We start from the raw sequence: 27,272 nt of genomic DNA on the forward strand, positions 1-27,272 counted from the left end.
ACGAAATGAAAGTGTTCTTTTGACACTTATATGTTTCCACGAAACATAATAATGCTAGACATTCATAGAATGCCCACTTCCCAGAATAATCCCTATAAAATTCGTGACTTTTGTCACGATACTGTCACCTTCTCATAGGATCAGCACCTATTCCTAGCTTGTGGTTTGACCTTATGAGAGCACTTCCTTTTTCCAATCTGGTAGGTACGCCCTTTACAAAACATCCCTATTTTTTAGGCCACATATCGTTCTATCTCCACGTAGGTATGCTTGCCCTATATACTTCGTGAATGCTGGGTACGCCCAGCTTATCCTTTTCGAGTAGACCTCACGGTTCATTACCTAGTATACATTTATATGTATACCATAATTAAGTATCTTCTGGTAAAGATATAAATCTATTTTAAACTTTGCATTCATTCTGTAATATATCATTTACTTCCTAGAGTCCTCCTCAACTTATCAACTTCTATATTTTCAATACATACTATGTCTACATTTACTATTTACGTCCTACTATCCTTCAATTCATCAGATTATTTATTACACTGACGTTTCTTGATGATCAACATGACTAATTTCTTTCTTACTTCCGTTTTCTTTCTTTGCTCATGCCTCTTTCTTATTTGTCCATTACTCATTACTACTTTATAGTTGTTCATTATGTAGCATTTTTGTTCCATAAACTAATATGTTTGTGTCTCTCTTTGCGCATCAGTTCATTGTGCCTATTCTAATCTCTATTTAGAACTGTCACTGTTCTTTGTTTATGGGCACCTCTTCGTATGTACATTCGATGTAGAACCGTCATAGCTTCCTATAAATAGGTGCATATCTCCACATGTACACACATTTTTCCCTACAACATTTGGCAGTTCTCACATCGTGACAGGCTTTGTCTTAAGTAATTTAATTTAATGTTTGTGTAGAAGTGTTATAATTGTGTATAAGTGGATGAGTGTTCGTGTAGTCTGATTTCTTTGCCTTCTTATTTAAAGATAAGATTTTGGTTTCTAGAAAACATGGAAATAAGGAAGGACTTCAGCAATAGAAGTTTGTGAATATGAAAAGAGGGAAAAAATAGACAAGTCCTCAAATGAGAAGAAAGAAAAGGAAAAATAAAGTGGATGCTAGGATCGAAGAAGAAAAAGAAGATAGCCCCAAAGACAGGAAACCCTTCCAACGCCCCATTCCCAGGATCCCTACCCTCAGGTACTTAAGTGAGACACCGGAGGAGGTCTGGTGTTAAATCGGCCCCTACAAAACGGACTTGTCCCACTTTCACCCTTTGAGGTCCCCGAAGGAAATCCTAGCAACCTTATGGAAATGGCAAATGATGAAAAATCAGGCACACTTGTTTGCGAGAGTTGTTTGAAAGGTGTGATGTGTGTTTTGTGTTAGTCATGATTTATCTGTTCTGGTGAATCATGCTTTTAGCTACAATACCCACCCCTCTCAAGACTTATACAAACTCTTCCATCTATATCACATCTCATAAAAGGTATTAAATACTCTATACAAAATAGAAAATCTGTACACTATGGTATAACAGTTGTTCAGCTAGTCACATCATATTATATTTTCCACAAATATAATACTCTGTTCAGTTTATTTCGTCTAGATATAACTTTTTCTGTGATTCTATTAAGTTGTCCTCTATTTTACAGTCATATCCGGTTTTATAAGCAATAAGATTACAGAATAGTTCTAGATTTTAAAGGAATTTGGCGCAGGAAAACTATTTTGGAAAAAACACTGTAAACAACTCGGGATCCGACGGTCATTACTCCGCCCGTTAAGTCAGAATGTTAACGTCCCTGGGGGATATACAATTTTACATCCCTTACATTGTATTCCCTCCACTCCCCCCCCCCCCCCTTTTTTCCTTCTTGTATTAAATGCCAATCGAAATATTTCTCCATAGTACCCCAAGTATTATTGTAATATTTTGGGTCCCATAAATCTGATATTAACTTTTCTTGAGAATTGGCAGACCAGTACTTGTCTTTAAATTTCTTTTGAAAGTCTCCCCAAGAGGAATAATTCTCATTATTTACTGTTACCCATTCTGAGGCTTCCTCTAGAAGGTATCCCACAGCAAATTCATTCTTCTTGGAATTTTCCCCAATTTTTTGGTAAAGCTTGGTTAAATCTCTTTAAGAAATGGGTCAGATGTACCTCGCCGTCCGGCTTAAATTTAGGGAATTGCCTAGATAACCTTGAATTAGCTCCCCATTGCAAATCAGTCACCACTTCACTAGTTATTACAGCATTAGGTGAAGTTGCCCTTTTTTCTACTTTATCTTGGATAAGGATAATTTCTCTCCACAGGTTGTCCATACCCTTCCTCGTATCATTGAGTTCGGAAGAAGGAATAGGCGATATGTTTCCTGATATTATTCTCTCGGTAACCTTTTGATCTATAATTTCTCCAAATTGTTCCTCCAAACTAATTACATTTATAATATCAGAGTCAGCCATTTTCTCTTTGAAATTTCTTTCTACATTATCTACCTGTGTATTGACACCTGTAATTTGCGATTGAATGACTGCCATTACTTCATTCTGCGTATCTACATTCTCTTTCAAAGCATTGAACCCCTGCCTTACATCATTATACTCAATATTGTACATGTTGTCAAAAGATCCAAACTTTTCAATAAGTTTGTATTCTACATTATTACATTTGTTCTCAATGTTAAGTTATAAACTTTTCAATAAATCTTGAAAAATGTCCTTATGTTTCTGACTAAGTTCAGTAAACATATGATTTATATGAGTGGTCAAAGAATCTGTCAACTTGTTCTTTAAATCTACTTTTAAATTCTCTACTTTAATAGCATTGAACTCAGTCTTCAAAAGCACCTATGCCTTTGCATAGATTACTAAATTCTTTGCTTTGAGAGTCGAGTTTGGCGTTTAACAAACCTAAATTGGATGTTAGAATATTTAGTTTCACTCTGAGCATTTAATTGAGAATTTACTAAGTCTAGTTCTTTACTTAGAGCCGCTCTCTGAGCATTTAATTGAGAATTTAGTGAGTTTAACTTAAGACTCTGAACTTTGATTAAATTTATCAACTCAGCCCAGTCAGGCACTTCTTTGCTAATTTTCATGGCCATAGCTGGGTCTTGAGTTTCTCCAACCTGTTGTATATTTTCCATACTTTTACATGCCTTAGCTCTTGTAAGCATTTAAAACTAACTTTAATTATGATAATTACACAATAAAAGTTCACTCATCAGTATCATGAACCACTTTGTACTAAAGTAATCAAGTTTTGCTTCACGCTCACCCGGCATAGAATTCGTGTTACGTAGGTGAGCAGATGTGCAGATAGGTCAGCACTAATGAACAGCAGCTGGTGTTGGCGGCGGCGGGTGTATGTTGGTTTCCGCATCTGCATCCCTGTGATGTGTGTGAGAGCTTTATACTCCCTGCACTGGATCGTCTTGGTTGTAGCGTTCTATGCGTATTTCTTCTGAGACAAATACGTCGAAATCTTCTTTGCTGATTTTGTTGTGAATTTTTCATTTCTTCACCGTTTTTTCATTTAAATTTTTCTCCATTGGATACTTGAACATATTCCAATTTCTCGGAGTAATTCCCTTGTCTTATTATGTTTAGTTGCTATGGCAACATGTAACAGCTTCTTCTCTCGTTTTTGACTTAAATTTCCTGTTTTCTTGGTCCTTTCACACAGGTCGCCATGTTCTAACGACATAAAGTGTGAGTGTGAGTTTGGGTTACATTTGTTTATTTCCGCAAACCACCTTCCACTTCTTTATGAGGTGACTTACTTGGTATTTGCAGCCACTCTTCTTTACTGGCTAGCTGGCTGCTGGAAACCCTCTTGACTTCTTCTCTGTCGAATAACTCTAGGTAAAGGAATTTTTAGACTCTTTCTACTTATGAAATAAGTAGACATACAAACTATACTTTTCGTCATTTAGCGATGTATTTGCCCTCCATACACAATAAAATTCTCACTTTCCGCATAAATATGTAACTTTCTGTTAAGTCTCTCATACAGCCGAACGTCAGAACAAATTGAGTTACAGATGAAAGAAAGTTGACTTAGATACTATAACTTTTCTTAAAACGAATCAGAAAATAAGTCTTGCCTATAGGAAGCTTACGTCAAGAGTTTCCAAGAGTTCTTTTTCAACTGTCTTTGTTTGAATAACAATAGTCAATGACACAGTAAGCACAGAGCTGCATATAAGCTCCATGGTTCTTCCTTACACACTCAATAAAACATCTATGGATTGCCCGACAGGCGCTGTTTGTCCGCTGCGTCTATTTTCTTCCCGCGACTTTTTTTAAACCTGTACACACAAACATGTGACACGCAGTAGGTAGGATTCTACCATCCCACACTCATATCCAGAATATTGTGTGTTCAAGGTGGTAAAAGGCTGAGTGTTTCTAGAATTTACATAGAAATTCTTGTATCACTACAACTTGTACCACCAATTGTGTAGAATTTTGCATGACACCCACCAGGAGGACATCCAACAACTGTGTCAATCAGTGCCAAGGTGAATAACTACTTGCATAAGGGTTAGAGATAGATGAATGTAATATTGACATGCTCAATTTGTGAACCTCTTTTCTTGGATAAACCATATAATTTTTCTGAAACTGTCGTCAGTTGTTTTTCTGTACATTTACATCACATCTATTGATCTCCGTCCCATTCAGATAACTCCTTCCTGCTGTCTTGCAAATCAAACAACGTTTGCACCTTCACTTCGTGCAAAGTACAGTGTTTTTGTAGTTCTCCTTGTTTGTCAGCAGTGAAAACCTTTGTGTCAACTTTTGTAGTTCTCATTTTAATCCCTGTAAGAGTATTGTGCAGACTAGTGATTTTAATTTTATTTTTTCTCTTTGTTCTCGAGAAAGATACGTGATGTCTCAGCATATGTCTTATAACCAATCCCTTCTTTCAGTGAAGTTGTACGTATTCATCAGTTATCTGATGTACCACTCAAATCTTCTTCATCCTTCAGTAGCACCACATTTCAAAAGTTTCTATCGCCGTCTTGTCTGTACTGTTTATCATCCACGTGGTCCCCCTCCCTCCTCCCCCTTGTACGAAAGTACACTCTAGACAGATACTTTCGGTAGAGACTTCCTAAAATTAAATTTATATTCGGTGATATTGCCCTTCTCTTTTTCAGAAATGCATTTCTTGCTGTTGCCAGTCTGCATTTCATATCCTCTCTATTTCAACCATTATCAAATTTTTGTTCTCAAATAGCTAAACTTGTGTACTGTTTTTAGTGTATTATTTCCAAATCTAATTCCCTCAACGTTACCTGATTTAATTCACCTACCTTTCATATGTTTTACTTCTGTTGATGTTCATATTAAAACCTCATTCTAAGGTACTATCCATTCTGTTGAACTGATGTCCTAAATCTGTTGTTGTCTCTGACAGAATTACATTGTTTTTGGCAAACCTCAAAGTTTTATGTTTTTTTGCCTGAACTTTTAATTTCTTTTCCAAATTTCTCTTTGGTTTCCTTTACTGCTTTCTCAGTATACAAATTGAATTTCGTCGGTGATAGTGATTAAAGACAACAACCTTCACCCACTGACTTCCCAACTGTGGCCTCTCTTTAGGATTCTTCAATTTTCTGGTGGAAATCCACATTATACCAACAGTCGTTTTGTCATCGTCACAAATGATGCCAGGGACAAGAGTTCAAAAAAAGTTATTAATTATTTACTACAGTGGGTAAGAAGACTTTCAATGAAAAGTAGTAGATCGTAATATGTTTTGAGGTTCCTGAAGACAGATATAAAAATGTGGAAATAGTTAATCCACTCGTACTTGTCACTGGCATTGTGGTATATGAATGTGCTGCAACATTCATCAATTATAAAACTTTTCTTATTCGTTATATTACAATAAACTGCAGTTTGCAAAATTTATTTATTTATTTATTTCTTCTTTTTCTATCTTTATTTTTTTATTTTCTTTTTTTTTTATGGTACCCAACTAATTAGTGTCAATGCACAGCACTTGTATAAAAGTAACAGCACGCTACATTTTCAAGTCAGGTACAAACTTCCCTATAATATTACAGATTAATGGCATCTCCTCTAAGTGTTTCTGTTAAGTAAACTTTGTATTTTCACAACTACCTATATTGTACATTTTACTGAATTTGCTGAACCAGCTCGAAGAAGCCTTGAAATCAACCATGTGCACTTTACTTGGGTTTCAAATGACCCAGTCTCATAGATCTCCATCAGTAAAATACAGTTCTGAATAGTTTTTCTTTCACTTTTTTCGAAGTTCCATTTTGGCAAATATTTCATTTGGGTATAATTGTTTGTTCCCTTTGTCCAATTAATGTTCAGATTTTACAATATGAAACCACCTTTGCACAGTGCATAACTTTAAACATATATTTCCCTCTGGTTCATTTAGCCTAAAATTCACAGCCTCTTTCTTGCCACAAAAAGCTATTCTAGTATGTGGTTTCTTTCGACTAAGAAGGTATTGGTGTTCTGGATTGTTAATTGGAATCACTATTATCACTCTAACCACAATCCCCTGAATTTTCAGTGTCACTTTTTATTTCCTCTAATATTTCCATCGTTTCCATTGGAAAGTCAATCTAATTTGAGTAACTGTCCAAGTATTAAGCAGCGAATCACATATACGTACATCTTTGAGATACTTAGGTGGTATAAGTTGCTACCACATTCCCTACATTTCATTTTTGCAGGATTGTGAAAGTTAGTTAGATTTAACGTTGCTATGAAATTTTGGAACATGTACAAAGAGATTCTATTAGCAGGTATATATAGAGAAAACAGTGAATATTAATTCAGTTTTATCCTCCACTGTTAACACATATTACACAAAATAAACTGGTAACCATGGTTATTTCTTGATATTAAATGAGTTTTCATTGTGAGAGAACTGTAATTGTCAACAATTCTGTCACAGTAACTACAAATAGAAAGTTCGCTTTAGAAATCATATTCAGGTTGTACCGTCTTGTCTGTTAACTGATGCACTGTCAGCCAAAGCTGTGTGCCAAATGTGTTGTGCATGCACAATCTGTTCTGGCTCCACTAAGTGTGCACATTTCTTCAGCCATCTGGCAGGCAATGAATTTTGCAATTTTCAACCATTAAAAATAATAATAATAATAAAAAAATACGTCACTGTGTCTTAGCAGCTAAATTTTTGACAGTGCATTTTTAAAGTTCTGTTCTTCCCACGCAAAAGAATTCATGGAAGGTTTCAACATGTTGACCTTGCCCATTCTTAAAAGTATTGCTAAAGTTACTATAGTCACAGTTTGCATCAGATATAAAAATTAACTTTGCTCAGCCTGCCTTTTCAGTAGCAGTCTTCGCAAAATTGCCGTGAAATACACGCACTTCACTTCACTGTCACTCTTCTTTCACATATTTATATTTTTGTGGCAGTGGATAAAATAGTCTGCCATTCATCGTATTATAGTCTACAGTAATACAATACTATGTTCAAAGAACATTTGTTATCATTTTGTCATATAAATATTATGCACCCTCTTCAAATTTGTGATGTGAAGCTTGGTGACTCCGTAGCTGCTCATCTGTGGTTTACACACAACCTACGATAAGCTGACATAAATTACTTGTCACGAAACTAGCATAGTCATGCAAATCATACTCCATGAAGTGGGAGACATACTCAAATATTAACAGTGAACAAGCTTACATACTTGCTATTATTTCACATTTAATACAATCAAAATTTATAAAGTTTTGTGCCATATGACTCCTTCCTTCCAACACCAACTTTCCTGAATTGCACGGCAGGGAACTTTCCCTGCAATACATCCTATGTTTCTGTAACCCTCCTGGCCTCAACCTTCAATAGTCACTGGCCTCACACATCTAGCCTCTTCCCTGTTCCCATTCCAGCACTACACAGCCATCATTCCACCACCACACCCAGTCTTTTTATTTTTCTCCTTTTCTGCTACTCCCCCCCCCCCCTCCTCCCCACCTATCCCCTGCCCTCTGTCTAACCTGCAGCACTTCACTGTCTGCCACCCCCACCATACTATCCCTCTCCCTCCCCACCCCAGCCTCCTCCTTACTCCACCCAGTCGTCACTCCCATCACACACTGGTGCTGATGCTTGCAGTGTGGTTTCAGTTGCCTGAGACTGCAGTTGTGTGTGTGTGTGTGTGTGTGTGTGTGTGTGTGTGAGAGAGAGAGAGAGAGAGAGAGAGAGAGAGATGAAGGCCTTAACAGCTGAAAGATTTTATTGTAAGAGTCCTTTTGTTGTTTCTATCTGCAACTCAGCATCTCTGCTGTATGGTGAGTAGCAACTTCCCTTTTCATAAGATTGTTACATTCCATCCTGGATTTTACATTGTTTGAAAATTTATAAAGTATTACTCTAATGTAAAAAACTTGCTGAATTAAGCACCTGTCAAACTAATATTTAAATACAAGGAACAAAATTATGTAGACACTACATACAAAAAAAGGGCTCAGTTTGATAATATACTTCAGCATATGTGGGTGCAGCAAGCAGTGACCAATAGCATACTAGCCAGTTTAATATGTTACTCAAAGTGGGTTACGTAAGATAGTGCCAGCCATGTTTTCAATGGTTTTGAATATTTGTTTTATTTCAAAAACTTTTTCAGTGCACGAGCAACAAAAGGTGTGTCATCAGTGAACACATTCACAGTCCTTACTTTCCTAGTATGTTGTAAAATGAAATAAGACGTGATAATTTTGCATCAGTGAAGCTTACTCCATTTCAATGCCTCAACATTTTCTCCTTTAACTTGAGGAGGAAAAACAAGTTATAATTGTAAAACTGGCTTCATAACCAGCTGTTGCAATTATGCCTCTGAAACGTACAAATAACTAAACTATAAAACATTTTTAGTCCCGTCCCACAATATTATTTAATACCATTGAACATTATTTAATTTTCTTCTATAAGATCCTTAAGGCACAGCATTGTTCATATCTAAGTGTTTTAATTAATGAAAAAAAAACCTCTGTGGTGTTGTTCACCAACAGCTTCCATAATGATAAATAGAATATTAGAATGTGTTCTCCTTTTTTTCAACAGGAAAGAGTGATCCAGCTCGAAGGTACTTGGCAAAAGCTACTACACTTGACAAACTTTTTGGTCCAGCATGGCTGGCGTATGGTCATTCTTTTGCTACTGAGAATGAACATGATCAGGCTATGGCAGCGTATTTCAAGGCATCACAGTTGATGAAGGGGTACCTAAATCTCATTTTATGATTGCATTTTTTGCTTATTTTGCTAATGTGTTTAACAGTATTTTAAAAGAAAACAGTTAGCTTAATTTTTAACTAAGGAGTGCAGCACTAGTTGTGAAGATTTATGTAGAAAGTTTTTCAGTCCTTCAAGTGCATAAGAAAATGAAGGATATGGTGCACTATATGCTTTTTATAGTGTAGTAACAAAAAACATTTAATTTTCTCAACCAGTGCGCCCTGCAGAATGGAACACAACTAAGTGACAAACAATTGACAGTTGATTTAATTTTACTAGTCTAGAGCTGCAGGATCTGAAACTTGATGACTAATTAATTTGCTGTGTATTAACTGATGGAAAGGAAAAAAGATGGATTATTTTGTATAAAACCTCGTATAATCTTGGACCATCTGCTTTCGTGCACTCATGTAAGTGTATTGCCTTTACAAGTCAGATTGATTAACATTTTCTGTGCCAATTTTATGTTGACTGTTCCACACCTTTAAATATCATTTCATTCAAATTTTTGTGCAGTTTAGATTTATAACTTTGTGGTGTGCTCTGATTGTGCTGTTGTCGGTACTGTTTTGGTTGTCAGAAACTTACGACCTCCGACAGATTGACAGTTTCATTTTTGGAATCATACCATGTTGCAGTATCCCACACACATCCAACACTCCTCCACCCCATTCTTCCCTGCCCCTTCAAAGGAAGGTACATACAGGTAACAATGCCAAAATTGGCTCACATAGAGGTGGAAGTTGAGAGAGTGACCTGGCTGGCTGGCAGTAGATTCAGAGTTTGGAATGCCATCATAGTAGAAAGTAGTTCCAGATGCAGGAGAATCCTTGGCAGGATATGTTACTTCCTGTGTTCTTATAGTCCTGCAGTGGCTTGATGTTTGGGATACTTTTCCAAGATTGGTCAACCCTCTCACACACTTTAGACAACGTTGCATACTTAACACGTCCTGTAGGCATTACTTATCCGTCTTCTTTTTTCGTTAGCTATTGTGTATACATATTTTAAGTTTGCTCTTCAATGGTTTGTTAAAAAAACACCTAATGGCTGTAGCATTGACATCATCCTTCTTGAAATTATAGTCAAGTCCATTCTACCCTCCTGCACGGGTAGCACAATGGTTACCTCACTGGACTTGCATGTGGGAGGATGAGAGTTCAAAACTGTGTCTGGCCATCCTGATTTAGATTTTCCGTGTTTTGCCTAAAACACTTAAGGCAAATGCTGGGTATTTCATTTAAGAGGCACAGGCAGGTGCTTTCCTTCTCTGTCCTTCCTGTATCCGAGCTTCTGCTCCATTTCTTAAGACCTCATTGTCGACGGGACGTTAAACACTAAACTCCTCCTCCTTCTCCGTCTTAGCTTCAACTAAATTACTCTTTGCAGCTGATGTAGTAGGTTCTGCATACAAATCTAGTACACTAGCATAGGGAAAGATAGATTGATACTGTAAAGACCTAGTTCGTGCATGTTTGTCAAACTGAGCTAGACACTAGGACGACATTGCCCTACAAGTTTAAGCCACTCTAATAACAGTCCTCAGTGTGCTAGCCACTTAAGTTAGCATGTACAATAACGCTTTTTGGAAGTACTTCAGATTTTGGTAATGTTTTGCATTTAAAAACGATGAATGGTTGCAGTTTACGGCCATTAGCTGTGCAAGCAAGCATGACAGACAAGTGCAACTTTTCGCCTCCTAAGGACAGTACATTGACATCTTTGTTCTGTTTTGCTTCTACTATGTAATTTGTTGGCCTGTCAAAAGATGCTGGAGTTTGATCTGCACTACCTGTCTTACCAAGAAGATAATAATTATTTTCAGTGTGCTGTCTGAATATGAAACATTGAAATTCAATGAGTTTTTCCATGTAGCATTCCGACACCTCCTGTGCAATTGAAGTGCGTCAACAAATAGAAAATCCCCAGTGTTTCATGAAACGGAAATCCCAATTGCGACTACCTTTGAAATTTTTGATTTTTTGATGTCAAGCGACATTATGTGCTTCCAGCACAACTTCTAATGTATGATAGTGGCCATGATTTGGCCCGTAAAATGTCTTTCTTTTGCTGGAAAAAACAAAGTTATTCCTTTTCCTGTTTCCACCCTCTCATGTTACACTCGCCAATTCTGTGTTGCTGACCTGCAGCACAATTGGATGTTTTGTGAGTGAGAGACATCACTTGTCTTTTCAGCTTTGTAGCATAGTGAACACATGGTAGACTAAAACATGGCACTTTGAAAAAATACTACTGTAGATTGAAACAAAGGATGAAACCCAATTGTACCACCTGCAAGTGTTGTAGCAAGCACTGCTCTCACTGGCTAAGGGATCAGTGGAAGAAACTGAAGTTAGAGTAGAGGGGTTGGTGCAGTGGGAAAGTTTCACCGATTGTTTGCATTGCGGATAACATATGATTCGTATTGATCATCTGCTATGGTAGGAGCATCTCACGGAAGTAACAAGGTTTCATAAAAGCTCGTTTATTAGGATGCTCCTGTTCAAATATGCAACTCATTTGTACTCATGAATATGTAGTTAAATTAAGGCAATGAAACACTTTTTATTGTTACATCATGAATATTGCCAGCATTGAGAAATGCCTCGATGCACATTGACATGTGCTGACAGCTTCGGAAGGGAGCTGGACCTGTTGAAATGTAAAACTGTACTTACCTTGCTTTCCAACTCCCACAAGTTTCTTAAAAACGTCCGTTTTGATGGTGTATATGTAAAGAGATTTATTTTTATTGCTATGAATATATGAAATCTGCTAAATTCAAAGACGAGCAGTATTAAATTTGAATTTCCTGTATGATAAAAAATAATTAACAATCAGTACTTAAAACACTAACACAATGGCTTCTATGTTAAAATAATTACTTACATTAGCTTCTAGCGCCATTTTTCAGAACTTCCTTAGGATTTGTCTTCTGAATGTGAGCTGCAGGTACATTTTTAGACCACGAAAATTGGAAAAAAAGTTCAGCTTCCATTTCGATAACCATTCCTGTAATCCCCATGGTCTTCACTTGCCTGTCCCCTTTCCTGTTCATGTTCAAGCTATCAATGCACCCACTAGTGTTTTTCCCCTCCTCTGCTTCTCTCCTTTTCCACTCCCACCTCCGCCCCTCAAACTCCTGATTAACAGCCCCCATCTGTCCCCATCACATCCCTACCTGCTTCCACAAGCAGCACTATGCCTTCCCCAACTCCTACCCTGATATCCCTCCCTCTCCCCACCCCAGCCTCTTGCCTTACCCCCACCAACCACAGATGGCGTCTCTTGCAGCCGCTGTATACAGTTTGGCCTCTGTGACTGGAGACAGCGGCTCATGTGTTTGTGAATTGTGCTTGGGTTAATGTGTGTGCGTTTTCTAATTTGGAAGAAGGCCTTTTTCCCTGAAAACTCAAATGCATAGCAGTCTACTCAATGTCTCTTCTGTATGGTATAAGGGGCATTCAAAAAGAAATGAGCCGGAGGCATAATTACAGAAACCAGTACCTGTATGTTAGAAATATTGACCCTGGCTGTTGAGACACTTGTCCCACTGTGACACAAGGCAGTGAATGGCTGTCTCATAAAATTCCCAGGGCTGCAATGTTAACCAGTTCTACACGTACAGCTAGACGTCGTCGTCCGAGTTGAATCGTTTGCCCCTCAGAGCCTTTTCAAGGGGACCAAAAATTCATTCCTTCTGATCCACTTCCTGCAGCACGGGACAACAGTGAGTGCCCAGCATTACTCGCAAGCCTCAACCACACTTCGCCAAGTGATCAAGTCAAAATGACCAGGCAGTCTTACCCATGGGGTCATTCGGCTCCACGATAATGTAAAGCCTCATACGGCCAATATAGTCACGGCACTCCTGCAGAAATTCAAATGGGAGTTCTCGGTCACCTTCCATACAGTCCGGACCTCTCTCCCTGTGATTATGCCATTTTTGGTCCACTTAAAAAGGCTTTGAGGGGCAAACGATTCAACTTGGACAACGACGTCCAGCTGTACGTGCAGAACAGGTTAACATCGCAGCCCTGGGAATTTTATGAGACCGCCATTCACTGCCTTGTGTCACAATGGGACAAGTGTCTCAACATCCAGGGTCAATACTTCTAAAATGCATTTACTGGTTTCTGTAATTATGCCTCCGGCTCATTTCTTTTTGAACACCTCTTACAAGACTCATTAATTATTTTTATGGTTGCAACTCCGTTTGAGCGTTTAACTTTGAACATTACGTTGCTGAGCTTCTCTGTGGCAATACCTGGTACCAATGTTTTTTTTCCTATACTTATACATTGAAATGAGTACTTGATCATTCAGTTTAAAAAATTTGGGTTGTGACTGTTGCCAAAGTTCGGCTTGTTGATGCATGAATGGCTTAAAAATGGGCTTTAATGTACAGTGCAGTCTGCAATGTAGTTTCTGTGCTGGAGATGTGCATAATTTGTAGTGGCCCGGTGCTGAGAGAGAAAGATCAATAAAGCACTCTCTTTATTGTCTGTTGAACGTGCTTCATCATGTGTGACTTGAAAATCCAGACAAGTAAGTATTCTTAAATGACCTGTGTTCTGACGCATGTGGCCATGATAAATATTGTTGAGGCAGAGCTGAATGCTGTTTTTGACACAAGTGGCAAGCCAGCATCTTTTCAGTGTCTTTGTCAATATTTTTCCAGTAGCAATGCTCTCTAGTAATATGTTCGGTATGAACTAATCACCAACATTTTTAATGGTTACTTCGTAGGTACTGTCGAAAATGATGTCTAAATGAAACAGAATAAACAGCACACATTTGAGTCCAGTAACAAAGAAAACTGCAGCACACTACCCGCAGTGAGCACAAATGACATTCTGCAACTTATTGTAGCTCAGAAACAAAAAATAGCGGGATTAGGTGTAATTTCTCTGTATCTATTGAAGAAATCGAAACATGAACTAATGAAACTACTAGTTCATCTAATAAACTGTGTTCTCAAAGACACATTCCCTGACAAGTTGAAACTGCCTGTAGCTAAACCAATACACAAAATGGGGAAAACAAATACATACAGAACTACAGACCCATTGCCCTAATGTCAGCTTTCACCAAACTGATAGAGAAAATAATAATTACAATGATGCTGACATATTAAGTGATTTCCAGCATGGTTTCAGAATAGGTTGAAGTACCATGTTAGCAGCAATACAATTTGTCCATCATGTATTTGAAAAAATAAATGAAAAATCCCAAACAGCAGGAGTATTCCTGGACCTCTGAAGGGCTTTTGATAGAGTGCATTGTGGCGTGCTCTTATCAAAAGTTGCAAAGAGTGGTGTCTCTGGAAAACTCATGCAATTGCTAGAAACGTATTTGAAGAGTAGACAGCAGGGCACGGATATTACATACACTAATGGAGAAATACTGGAGAGGAGAAGGTCAAATATAAGAAATATACATTTTGGTGTTCCTCAGGACTCTATTTTTGGTTTCAGAAGAGGTTGAAGTACCATGTTAGCAGCAATACAATTTGTCCATCATGTATTTGAAAAAATAAATGAAAAATCCCAAACAGCAGGAGTATTCCTGGACCTCTGAAGGGCTTTTGATAGAGTGCATTGTGGCATGCTCTTATCAAAAGTTGCAAAGAGTGGTGTCTCTGGAAAACTCATGCAATTGCTAGAAACGTATTTGAAGAGTAGACAGCAGGGCACGGATATTACATACACTAATGGAGAAATACTGGAGAAGAGAAGGTCAAATATAAGAAATACACATTTTGGTGTTCCTCAGGGCTCTATTTTTGGCCCAGTCCTATTCAAAAGTGATTTCCCAAGTTCTCTTGACAATAAGCAATTGATCACTATGTATGCAGACAGTGAGCCCAGTCTAGTTGAGGAGATACATAACTTTGTTGAAAAGGCAAGAATTCACTTTGAAAGAGACAACCTAAAAGTAAACATAGAAAAAACTAATATTGTTCATTTTAAACCAAATGGCACAAACAGACAAAATACTGTGATTGATGAAATTCTACCAAAAGTGTGTACAGAGCTTCCAAAAACCTGTACAGATTGTAAATTCTTTGGTTTATGCATATATGATTGACTTTCGTGGAAGCAGCAAGCTGATTATGTCTGTAAAAAAAAAACACTCAGTCTGTATCTATTAAGAAGATTATTGCCATATCTTAGTTCTGAAACTCTAAGGACTGTATATTACAGATTAGTATACCCTTTCTTGTCTTATGGAATAGTACTGTGGGGCGGGACATGCCTAACTAATATGAAAAGAGTCTTCATAATACAGAAGCGAGCCTTGAGGATCATAATAGCAAAAGTAAAACCAGGAACTTCTTGCAAACTCCTACAGTATTTATGCCACGTATATACTAGAAACTATAATGCTATTGAAAGAAGACTTGAAGATCACAAAAAGAAACATGGATATTCACAACTCTGAAACAAGACATAGAAAAGACTTTCATACGGTTAACAGAAGATTAACTTTAACAGGGAAAAGTTGCTATGTGAAAGGGGCTGTTTATAATAACTTGTTACCAAATGAATTTAAGATATTGACAGGGGATACTTTTAAAAAGCAAATCAAGCAGTGGCTTGTCCAAAAATGCCATTATAACTTGAATTTATCATGAATTATAATGTAATAAGAAATAATGTAAACTAAAAAAAAATTGTAATTGTAAAAACTTTATACTTGGTTGAAAATGCACATGTATGTAAAATTACATGTTACGAGCAATAAATTGAAATTGAAACTATGTCCCAATGGCAAGGATCTAGCGTGTGTAACACCTTAGATTTAAGTGGTGTGGAATAGCCCCTCATACTGTACATGATTCCGAATGTACCAGGATGACACCTTTGTAACTATAAGTGCATGCCTCATATTCCAGGAAGATTTAATCTCTAGCTGATTAAGAAACTTCTTATTACTAGATGACTCTATTTGAGTATATTTATCTTAGACAAAACAGGATCTTTAGGTAAATGTTTGGCAGTTAAATATGTGTTTCTGGGAAATTTTTCACAGTGTCTTGCCTATTGATATGTGTTGAAAAACAGATGTCACCTGGTTAGTTGAACTTGTTATCTTGCCCTGTTGGCAGACGTGAAAGCAGATTTGGGTTTGTATGTTGTGCTGTAGACCTTAACGTAATTTTATAGTCGCAATTCGACCGAGATAGCACCCAATGCTTCAAATGTTTTGTTTCCCTTGTAGAAACAGTATTGTTCAATCCAAAAATAGCCTTTAAGGTTTGTGGTCTGTGAGGAGGATAAATTGACATCCATAAATATAGTCCTTGACTGCAAATGTAATCGTGAAAGCATCCTTCTCAATCTGACTGTAATTTCTTCGTGCCACTGTCAGAGTCTTTAGAACGAAAACAATTGTTTGGTCAAAACCATGATGGTGATGTGAAAGAACAGCACCTATATTGTAGTCTGTAGCATTTTCAGCAAGTGTGAGCCTATTGTTCAAATGATATGTTGTAAGACATTTTGCATCAAACAAACATGGTTTTAATTTGTTAAATGCATGTTGGCATTCACTGTTCCAGTTCCATTTGATGCCTTTATGTAACAAGTTGTGCAGTGGTTCGCTGATGGTGCAGTGGTTCGCTGATGGAAACTGCATGAGGATAAACCTTTCCATAATTATTTATTTGTCCTAATATAGCATGTAATTGCTTTGACGTCATTGAGAGCCAGAAGGTTGTTAATGGTGTCAGTATTTTACGGCAGTGGCACTGGTTTAATGCCGTGTGCAGACAGTATGTGTCCCAAGTAGTGCACTTCACGTTGAAAGATGATGTGCATGTCTTTGTAGCATATCAGATTTGCGGCTTTAGAATTTTGAAAACAAATTCCAGATTCTGTAAGGATTCCCCTGGATTTGTGCCTGAGACAATCATGTCATCTAGGTACTTCAAGGTGTTCGGAGCTCTCTAAATTAATTGTTCTAAATACAGTTAGAATACACTTGGTGCCCTGGCTGTTCCAAAGGGTAACTTTTGTAGTAGAGACAAAATGTAGTATTTATCACCATAAATGTCCATATGTCTTTGTTCAGATGTATTTGCAAGTATGCTACTTCAAGATTCAGTTTGGCAAAGTACACACCACCAGCTAATTTTTAAATCAGTTGTATTGGCTTGAGAATAGGTTATGAGTCACTAATAGATTGAAGTTTAACCATTACTTTGAAATTTCTGCAGATGTTTAGTGGGCTATTTGGTTTCTGTACAACAACGCTCAGCATTGCCCATTGGCTACTGGTTACACAGTGTGTCCCAGTTCCCATAGGACTGTGGCTATGAAAAATAAAACTCATGGATTACGTTCACAAAATTGTTGTATTTATCCGAAATAGTTCCTTCCTGAATCAGTACAAAGCTGAAATCATTGTAAGAGTCTTTTGAAACAGTCATTGTAATCCTTTTTTGACATTGCGTTTAGCACTGCAGTACAGTTTTCTTGGATCTCCTTAACTGCATTTTCAGTCCCATTTGGACATGTACTCTCATTCAACTAGAAATGTCACATTCTACCAGTCTACAACCAATGGAGTGAACATCGAAGTCTACCTAGAACAGTTCCAACCAATATCCCAAAAGGATCCTCTTCCCCCTTCTCTTCCTCAGATCTAACCTCTCCAAGCATTCTGGAAACTCTTCACTTCCAGCGTAGCTTTTCAATCCTTCCTCAAAAATATCACCAAAATCCCAAATTTTACCCTTGTTGAGTTCCAGGCTAATCTTGAGTTGAAGGCGAAACACCCTATCATCATCCTCCCTCCAGGTGAAGGTTCCACTACTGTTGTATTTGACTGTGTGGTGTTTGTGACAGTTGGGTATTGTCAGTTCTTGGCCACCTGGACATACAAAATTGCTCCTAATGACCCCATTCCATCCATACGACTTGACTGCAGAAAATGTTTGAAACACTAGACCCCACATAATTTTTAGTTTCTTTTTGTCCATACAATAAGTGGATCACTCACATTCTGGGGACTTAGTACATGCCCTTCCAGTTTAATCTTCCCCAACCTATACCTTGCTCCTCTCCAAGGAAAGAACTAATAGTTCAAAGAGCTAGGATAGTGTCTGTACTTCTACATGTGTCCATTGGCAGTACTGAACATTCTTCTCTTGAGGGATAAGTGCTGACCAGGATTTCTCACTCATAATTTTTGTAGTTTTCTCAAATGAATTTTCCTTGTGACACAATTCAACATTATGTGTGTATTGCCCATAGAATTACAGGAAGTCAGAATGCCTGGCCAATGCTTATTTTCAGGAGGCAAAATTCTAAATAATGCTGATAGTGACATATAAAAGTAGAAAAAATTATTTTCACTTGATAAATGTTAGTTCCTTCCTCAGGGATAAAAAAAGGTATGGATTGGATAAGGTTTAAGAGGACCATACATTGAGAAGGACTTATCTGATGTGAGCATGAGTGGAGGAAGGGAAAGATGAAGGTGGAGATGGTGCAGCAAGTACAGGATCGAAGATAGTACCAGAATGAATTATTCAGTAAATAAATAAAGCAATGCTATCCTAAAAATGAAAGGAAGATGGGAGTATGTTACTGAAGGTCAAGTCGAGGTGGGTGAAAGGTTATGAGGATGTGTTGAAGAGTGAGTTCCAGTTTTGGGAGTTAGGGGAGACATAAAAACTTTGTTTTAGGATCCTAATGGCCCATGTTGTATACCTGGGTCACAGGTCTCTTGAGTCACAACATAGCACACTTCACTTATGGTTACTGCGTGTTTCAAAGGCACACAGATCTGTTTCCATTCCTGCACTTGTGCAGTTTATTGATGGTCTTCCTATATAAAAACATACAGTGAACATATGAGTAAGCTTTAGCGAGTTGGTGCATGGGGGAGGTTTTACAGTGGGAGCAATTGCAAAGATAGGAAACTTGGAGCAGGGGTGATAGTCGGGGAATGTCATACAGTTTGACAAGGATGTTATGGTTTTTAGGAGGACAACAGAAGATTGGTGTAGATTGGAGCCATTCTTGTTTCCATAGCAGTCCTCCTGATGTATTTGAAAGTAGTTGTGGATAAGGATGGAGGTGGTTAAAGTGACAATAGATTGTTTTAGAGACACTTGCAGGTTGTCATTGGAAGAGGTAGCTGTCTAAGACTGACAGCTATGAGTATATAGGATATTTTGTAGAGTGAGGTTGCATGAAAGTGACTAGGAGAGTTCCAGATCGGTGGGTGGAGGGTGGGAATGGATTTGGGACATTAGGAATAATGGGAACGAACTGTGGGAAATGACCCCTGTGAGGATAAGGATAAAAAAGATCATGTGGACTGGAAATGTGATCCAAGGGATGTACACCCATTTGTAGATGAAGACAAAAGATCTATGACATTGTAGGTTCAGTGATTGAGAGCACACATAAGAAGATACATGGCAAGTGCGAACGTTCTGTCTGTACTAGTATTCTAGTTTCACACTAAAGGAGGTGGTAATGTTGTACATAACAATTTCCACTCTCTGTATCACCTACATCACTTATGCTCTTGCCTTCATGGCAACCCTTTATCATTAACATCATGCATGCCTTCTTGAGTGTGAAGTTAAAACACTAGTACAGGCTGATTGTTCCCACTTGTCTGGCTTTTTTTCATGCATGCTTTCAATCGTTGAAACCTACACTGTCAAATATCTTTTATCTCCACCTTCAAACGTATGTACCTTCCTTGGAACACCTTTAAGGCCATATGTGCATATGACACTTTTTCTGCTCCTTATACTCTAAGGGATCATTTCCTGCAGTTTGCCCCCATTTAACAAAATGACACACATTAGAAACAAGTAAAAGAAGTGAACACGCTGTCTTGTGCACTGAAAACAGAAATTCGTCTTTCAGCAGGTGCTAACAGGAAACCTTAAGAAAATGAAGCTACTGAACGTTGTCTAAAGAAATATGACACACAAGAACAGTGGAGAAAAATTCACATGATAATTTAACTTTATGTATTTTTTAATATTGTTAATAAATGCAAAACACACACAGACCTACAGAATTGCAATGCTGTAAAATCTGTTAATGTTGTTTTCATTGCAGGTGTCACCTCCCACTTTTGTATATTGGACTTGAAAATGGCCTTACAAACAATGTTAGGCTAGCCGATAAATTTCTGAAGCAAGCTGCAGAAATTGCTGAGGGAGATCCATTTGTTTTACATGAAATGGGTACAATTGCCTATCAGAATCAAGAGTGAGTACATAGTGATTTCTGGATTTTTTGAATAAGAAATGGAGCTGCTGTTCAGAGTTTCAGACTTGGAAATGTAATAAGTCACACTTCCATGATTTAGTGAGTTTACTTATTTCCAAGTGCCAATGTTGTGTCTGGAGCTTATTCTTCTGACTGGTTCTTCCAGCTATGCAGCAGCAGAACAACATTTCACTGCAGCTTTGGAAAGAATTAAGGTAGTAAATGGAGAACTTATTCCTTCACGATGGGAGCCACTGTATAATAATCTGGGACATACATACCGGAAACTCCGCAAGTATGAGGAAGCGCTTCGCATGCATCAAGAGGTTGGTGATGTCCAGATAATATTTCTGTTTCTGTCATTTGAGGAAAAAAGGTTTCTTCTTACTCGTGTTAAATATGGTAAAAATGTGAATAATTCTGAAGCAGTATGAGCACTGATGTGTATTATGTTGTGGAAGCGAAGATGTTTTAGCGTTAAGTTAAAAATATCTGTCTGAAATTGGGTGATTGTTTTATATCAAGAGGCTTACTGTTCAAAACAAAAGTACTGGATAGCTAATGCTTGCTGCATCCATAACATTACGTTGTCCCATCATAAGATTAGTGCTGAAAATTCCCAATTTTACGTTTTCTGCTAGTAATGTTTACCTTGTTTCTATGTTCTTACTTGACGTCTTGCTGGACGTCGTCCTGTTTTCTTCCTATTGACATTTGACGTGACTGAATGAGTTATCAGTGACACAAAAGACAGTTCGCACCACGGGTGGTGATGGAGTTAAGGGAATATTTTAGGCCGTTGTGGAGAGGGGAGAAATGAGAGAGGAAATACTGATATAATCCACAGTCAGCTTTGCCTGTACAACTTGCAGCACTTAGCTTCACTGTACAATTATGATAGAACTACTGTTCGGTTGTGGCAGCAATGGAAAAACAGAATAGTTTTGCAAAGTACTCCAGAGTGGACCAATATGTGACAGAGAGGCCCAGATGCCACCTTTTCTTGTGCGTATATTTCTGATAATGTACTGTACTCGCCAACAATATTGATTGTGAGCCTTTTAAATTCGAATCCTTAAGTCTCAAAAAATACACTTGATCAGAATCAAAGAAAATGTTGGCCACTTCTGGCTAGTGATCTCTTATTGAGTAGAGACTTGTTACATTACCCAAAAGCCAGTACAGCCACCACACGACACTAACACTTGTAAAATGAGCTCTCCTATTGCGTTGTACTTTTCTTTTACATTACGGTATGTAAAGTGAAGAATGTACTTTTGAAATTTCCATCTCTGAGTGATGACATTTTGTGTAATTTATAGTACTCAGTAGAACAGTGTACATGTGGTGTTTTGCATAGAGATATGTTTTTAGGCCTGCATGAGATTCTTTTCTCCTTCCATCAGAGCTCGTCCCTACTGCCACTTTCCTATCTTCGTGTTCTACGTTTCTGACATTCATGCATATGACCTTATTTGTTTTTGCATCCTAAAACAAAACAAGGCACTTCGTACCAGACAGACCCACTTTTTTTTGCTCACTATGTAACAAGTTTACAGACATTAACCTACGAAACATTCAAAATTCCTAAAGTATTGATGGCAACTGACATAACCAAATTGCAAATCCATAAACAAAAAAGAAAGAAATTTCAAACTTTTACATCATCTAATAGACCTTTTAGGAAAAAAAGTGGGTTTTGCCACTAGCAATAGCGTAGGGCACGTAACTGAAAAGACCATCACTTTTGTGAATGATGTACAAGGTAATTGAGCCACTTCCCAACACACTACTACACCTTAAAACATGCAGTTTTGAGGGTTCTTTAATTTTATGTTCACCTTGAATACAGCAAAAGTTTATAGCCTACAGGCTGAAGTAAACTGAAAACTGCTAAATTACAACATCTCAGATATTTGTAACATCATGGTGACATCATGCTAATGCAGTGGCTTCTAGCCTATAGAGTGATAAACAGCAAGCTTACTTGGCAGCTTGTTCCAAAGTATGACTGATGTTATCGGTGTATAGCAAATGGAGTGACAGCAGATTCCACTTACGTTTAATTTATATAGGTATACCTCGTATGCCCTTCACTACCATGCATTAATTTTACTTACAGTAGTTCTACTTGGAGCCTGTCTACACAATACTCATTGTACTATGCCTATAATGACTGCTGCCAACATGGCTACTCCATTTGCTAAGTGCAGAACCACAATTAACAGGTTGTGTTCAGTGAACAGTCATGTGATGGCGTGTTTGTCTTTGTTTCCGTCCTCAGTGGTGTTTATTGCATTGTGATGGCGGACAAATTGTTATAAATCTAATTGATTGCTGGGATGGAGCAACATTGAAATCACAGCAGGCTTAACTTTGTTTCATATTTATCAGTATAAATCAGTATCACATGTGGAGGGAAACTTATGTGTATATTTGTGCATTTCTGAAATCTGCTGTGTTTACACTACAGCAGGCGATGAGTTAGAAGTGCAAACTACGTGCATTGATAATACTGCAGAGCATTCCACTTTGACCATTCAGCTTGGGTTGAGTAGACTTCACACTACTTTCTGCAGTCACAATGTCATTAATTGGCTTTCGACTATCGACTGTCCTGAGCATGTGTGAACGTCACCTACGTGAACTGTGTGCATTTCGATTATTCATTTACTTTGTAGTGTGTGTGCGCCCCAGTATGCGGCTTCAAAGCAAGGCCACAATGAAAATCTATCACAAACACGTCACCCTCATCATTAAATGTCCGTTAATAACACCGCAATGATACAAGGCTTGAAAAAATATTAGGATAACCAAAACTTGAGATAAAAGTCATATGATTAATCATTGGCATAATGGATATTGTCGTGGTTTATGGAGTGAAAGGATGTAGGCTCGCATCCTGCAATTTTTTTTATTTTTTTAAATTTTTTTCCTTCCCATCTTAGCATTATTAACACAGTCTGGGAGTTTGTTGTGAATGTAGTACAAGTATATTTTAATTTAACATTTCCGTCTGATTAGAGAATGAAGGATAAAATAAATATTTGCGTATTTATTTCAAAATGTGTTGTGGTTAGGCATGAACCTAAGAGAACAGCCTTACATTGCTGCCTGTGAAACGAGCAATAATAAAATTCATATTCTTCCTTGTCAGAAATACTTTGGTGTGTGTTTCTGAGCGTCTGGCGATTTCTAAGTGTGGGGTTAGGCAGGAACCTAAGAGGACAGCTCAAATTGCTGTGAGGGAAACAATGAACAATAACATTCATATTTTTCCTTGTTACAAATATTTTGCATGTTGCACAGCCACAAACACTTTAAGAGTTCTCGCTACAGCTGTGAGATTCTCCTTTGACTAACACGTCTCTAAACATCATCTTGGCACTGTAGGCATTGACAAATAGCCTAGTTTCTGGTTGCCTTCAAAGCACCACTACTTCATGTTACGTATATTCCTGCAAAAAGTAATGTGAAATGTAATCAATCCACTCAGCACAATGAACGAGGAAAAGTTTACAAGCAATACACTAGAGGTCACTGCGCTCGCATCATTAGAGTATGCTGCACTGCCACTGGCTACAGAAGGAAAACACCCACCGCCACATGTTAGATTCCAGTGCCTTTCAATTTACTTCACAGTTTTCAGTTTAATTCACAATGTTCATCAATTTTTACTTTTTTATGGGTGAGCACGAAGGAAAGACCTCTCAAAACAGAGTGTTTCGACATATAATTTGTGGTCATAGCTTGTCGGAAAATCGCTTGATTACATTATAATCAGATTGCAATTTCAATTTTGTGACTAGTTTTTACTTGGTGTTACACATCTGTGATTTTTTAAGAACTGATGAACTTCATTACCACAAATTATTGTATAGGTATTGTATTTACGTTTAATTTCCTTCACTTATACAGATTTTATACAGTGTAGTGGAGAGGATTATGATTTTTAGTCATAAATGCCAATTACACGTGTTTTTGCTTCTAACCTTCTAGCTTGTTGATTGCAGATCTCCCAAGACTCGCATACTAGATCTTCTAGTCTTCCATATTGATTCCCATTTCTTCTTCTTGTCACATCATAAGACAAATCATCCTGCTTGTAGGTGCCTTCAGTGTACTTTTTTGACCTGTCCACTCTCTTCTCTGTGCCTAACAGTGGAATTTCCATTGCACAATTAGTGCTGTGCCCTTGCTTTTAATTTCACTGGAAGTTGTTTTGACTTTTCTGTGTACTGAATTAGTCTTTCCAAAGAGCACTTCTTTTCACATTTTCTTTCAGTCATTTCGCCAAGGCTTCCTTGCTTTTACTATTTATTTCATTCTTAAGTTACCTATAATGCTGTAATCCTGTCTTTCCCAAAATATTTCTATACTACTTTTTTCATTGTTCAATTGAAGTATTTCTTCCGTAACCAAAGGTTTCTTCACGGTTACCTTTTTCATACCTATGTTTGCCTGTCCAACTTCTTTGATTGCATTTTTTAGAGATGTTCAGTCCTCTTCAACAAACTGCCAATTGTGTTATTCATTATCACAGTATATACAATGTTAGAGAACATAAAATGCATTTCCTCATTCCTCAGTACTTCAGTTTCTATATATTTTTACATTGGTTCTTCTGGACAATTCTCTTAAACTTTGGCCTACTCTTCATCACTAGTATATAATTGTGATCTAATTCTATATCTGTTCCTGGATATACGTGTTCCAACATCTGACTTAGGAATCTTTGTCTGACCATGGTGTAATCCAACTGAAATTTTCAAACCTCTCCCTGCCGTTTCTAAGTATACCTTCTCCTCTTGTGATACTTGAAGAGTAAGTGTATTCCCTATTAGTACCTGAAATCTATTGCAGAACTCTTTCTCCTCTCTCATTCCTACTGTCAAGCCACATATTTCTATAACTTGGTCTTTTGTTCTGCATCTGAGGACGAGGTGGAGATTTTAGTGTCCCCTGAGGACCTGGATCTCACAGACACCTCATCCACAATGGCAATGGATACAAATACTCAACCAGTGACTGCAGGTGATGCTGAGGCGTAACCTGCCTCCTTGGTCACTACATGCCTTCCCTGATTGTGGAAAGCATCATCATCCAGTGGAACTGCAGTGATTTTTCCTCCCAACTGGCTGAGTTATGACAGCTTTTAAGTGTTAGACCTGCTTTTTGCATTGCCCTCCAAGAAACCTGGTTTCCCACAATGCGGTCTCCCGCCCTTTGTGGCTATTGGGGTACTACAAAAACTGTATTACATGTGACAGACTGTCAGGTGGAGTTTGTATCTTTGTCCTTACCTCTGTTTGTAGCAAACCTGTGCCCCTTCAAACACCTTAAGAAGCTTTGGCTGTCTGGGGGAGGATAACACAGGACATTACCATCTGTAGCATCTACCTCCCTCCAGATGGTAACACACTGCCCCACGTATTGGCTGCACTAATTTCCAACTCCCCCCACCTTTTCTACTTCTAGGTGATTTTAACACCCATAACCCTTTGTGGATTGGAACCCAGGTTATTGGCTGCGGTAAAGATGTCGAGGACCTACTAACTCAACTCGACCTTTGCCTCCTAAATACAGGTGCCCCCACACATTTCAGTGTGGCACATGGCACATACTCAGCCATTGATCTCTCTGTTTGCAGTCCTGGCCTTCTCCCGTCTATCACTGGATAGTCTTGTGTGGCAGTGACCACGTTCTACTCCTCCTGTCCCTGCCTCAGTGTCCCTCATTTCGACACTTGCCCCGATGGGCTCTTCCCAAGGCTGACTGGGATGCTTTCACCTCTGCTACCACTGTGTAATCTGTTGCATGGCAACATCAATGAGATGATCCACACCATCACTACTACCATTGTTGCCTCAACTGAATGGGCAATCCCCTTGTTTCTCAGATTGTCCCCGGTGGAAGTCAGTGCCTTGATGGTCACTGGAAATAGCTGCGGCCATTAGCGACTGTGTAGGCGGCTCCCCCAGCATCATAAGTGCCACCTGTCCCTGGAGGATCTCATTGCCTTCTAATGGCTATGTGCCCATGTCTTCCTACTCATCAGACAATGGAAGTAGGGCTGTTGGGAGCACTTCGTCTTAACCATTGGAACATGAACCTCTCCTCCCCAGCTTTGAACCAATCTCTAATGACTTTACGGCTATCAGGCACTCTGCGGGTGTACCTGGCATTTCTACACATGGGGCTGTATCTGCTGATCCAGACGTAATCGCAGAGCGTTTTGCTGAGCATTATGCTCGCACCCCTGCATCTGATAATTACTGCCCCACCTTTTGTCACCTCAAACAGTGGGTGGAACAACAATACCTATCTTATGCTCCGTGCCATGCTGAGCCGTATAATTCTCCTTTCAATGAATGGGAATTTCTCAGTGACCTTGTCGACTGTCCTGACACATCCCTTGACCCAGACCGCACCCATTCCCAAATGCTTAAACATCTGTCAGCAGCTTAGCAGCACCACCTCCTTGCTGTCTTCAACTGCGTCTGGAATGACGGTGGGAAAGTATCATTGTTCCAATGCTAAAGCCTGGTAAGAATCCACTAGCTGTTGACATCGTCCTATCAGCCTCTCCAACATTCTGTGCAATCTGCTCGAGCGTATGGTGAGCTGGCCATTGTGTTGGCTGCCTGAGTCTCGGGGGCCTGTGGCTTCGTGCCAGAGCAGTTATCGTCAAGGGCACTCAACCCTCAACAACTTGATCCACCTGGAATCTGCCGTTCAGTCAGC

At 38.4% G+C, this 27,272-nt stretch overlaps 1 protein-coding gene across 1 annotated transcript in view; it reads left to right on the plus strand.

Moving 5' to 3' along the window:
- LOC124796081 (cell division cycle protein 16 homolog) overlaps window positions 1-27,272 on the plus strand; it is a 69,562-nt gene that overhangs the window by 3,986 nt on the left and 38,304 nt on the right. Inside the window, exons 2-4 of the mRNA XM_047260167.1 lie at window positions 9,110-9,266; window positions 20,376-20,528; window positions 20,695-20,854. Of these exons, the coding sequence (XP_047116123.1) occupies window positions 9,110-9,266; window positions 20,376-20,528; window positions 20,695-20,854 (470 nt within the window). The remainder of the gene's footprint in view (window positions 1-9,109; window positions 9,267-20,375; window positions 20,529-20,694; window positions 20,855-27,272) is intronic.

This window comes from Schistocerca piceifrons, chromosome 4, assembly GCF_021461385.2.
Source record: "Schistocerca piceifrons isolate TAMUIC-IGC-003096 chromosome 4, iqSchPice1.1, whole genome shotgun sequence".
NCBI classification, from domain to species: Eukaryota; Metazoa; Arthropoda; class Insecta; order Orthoptera; family Acrididae; genus Schistocerca; species Schistocerca piceifrons.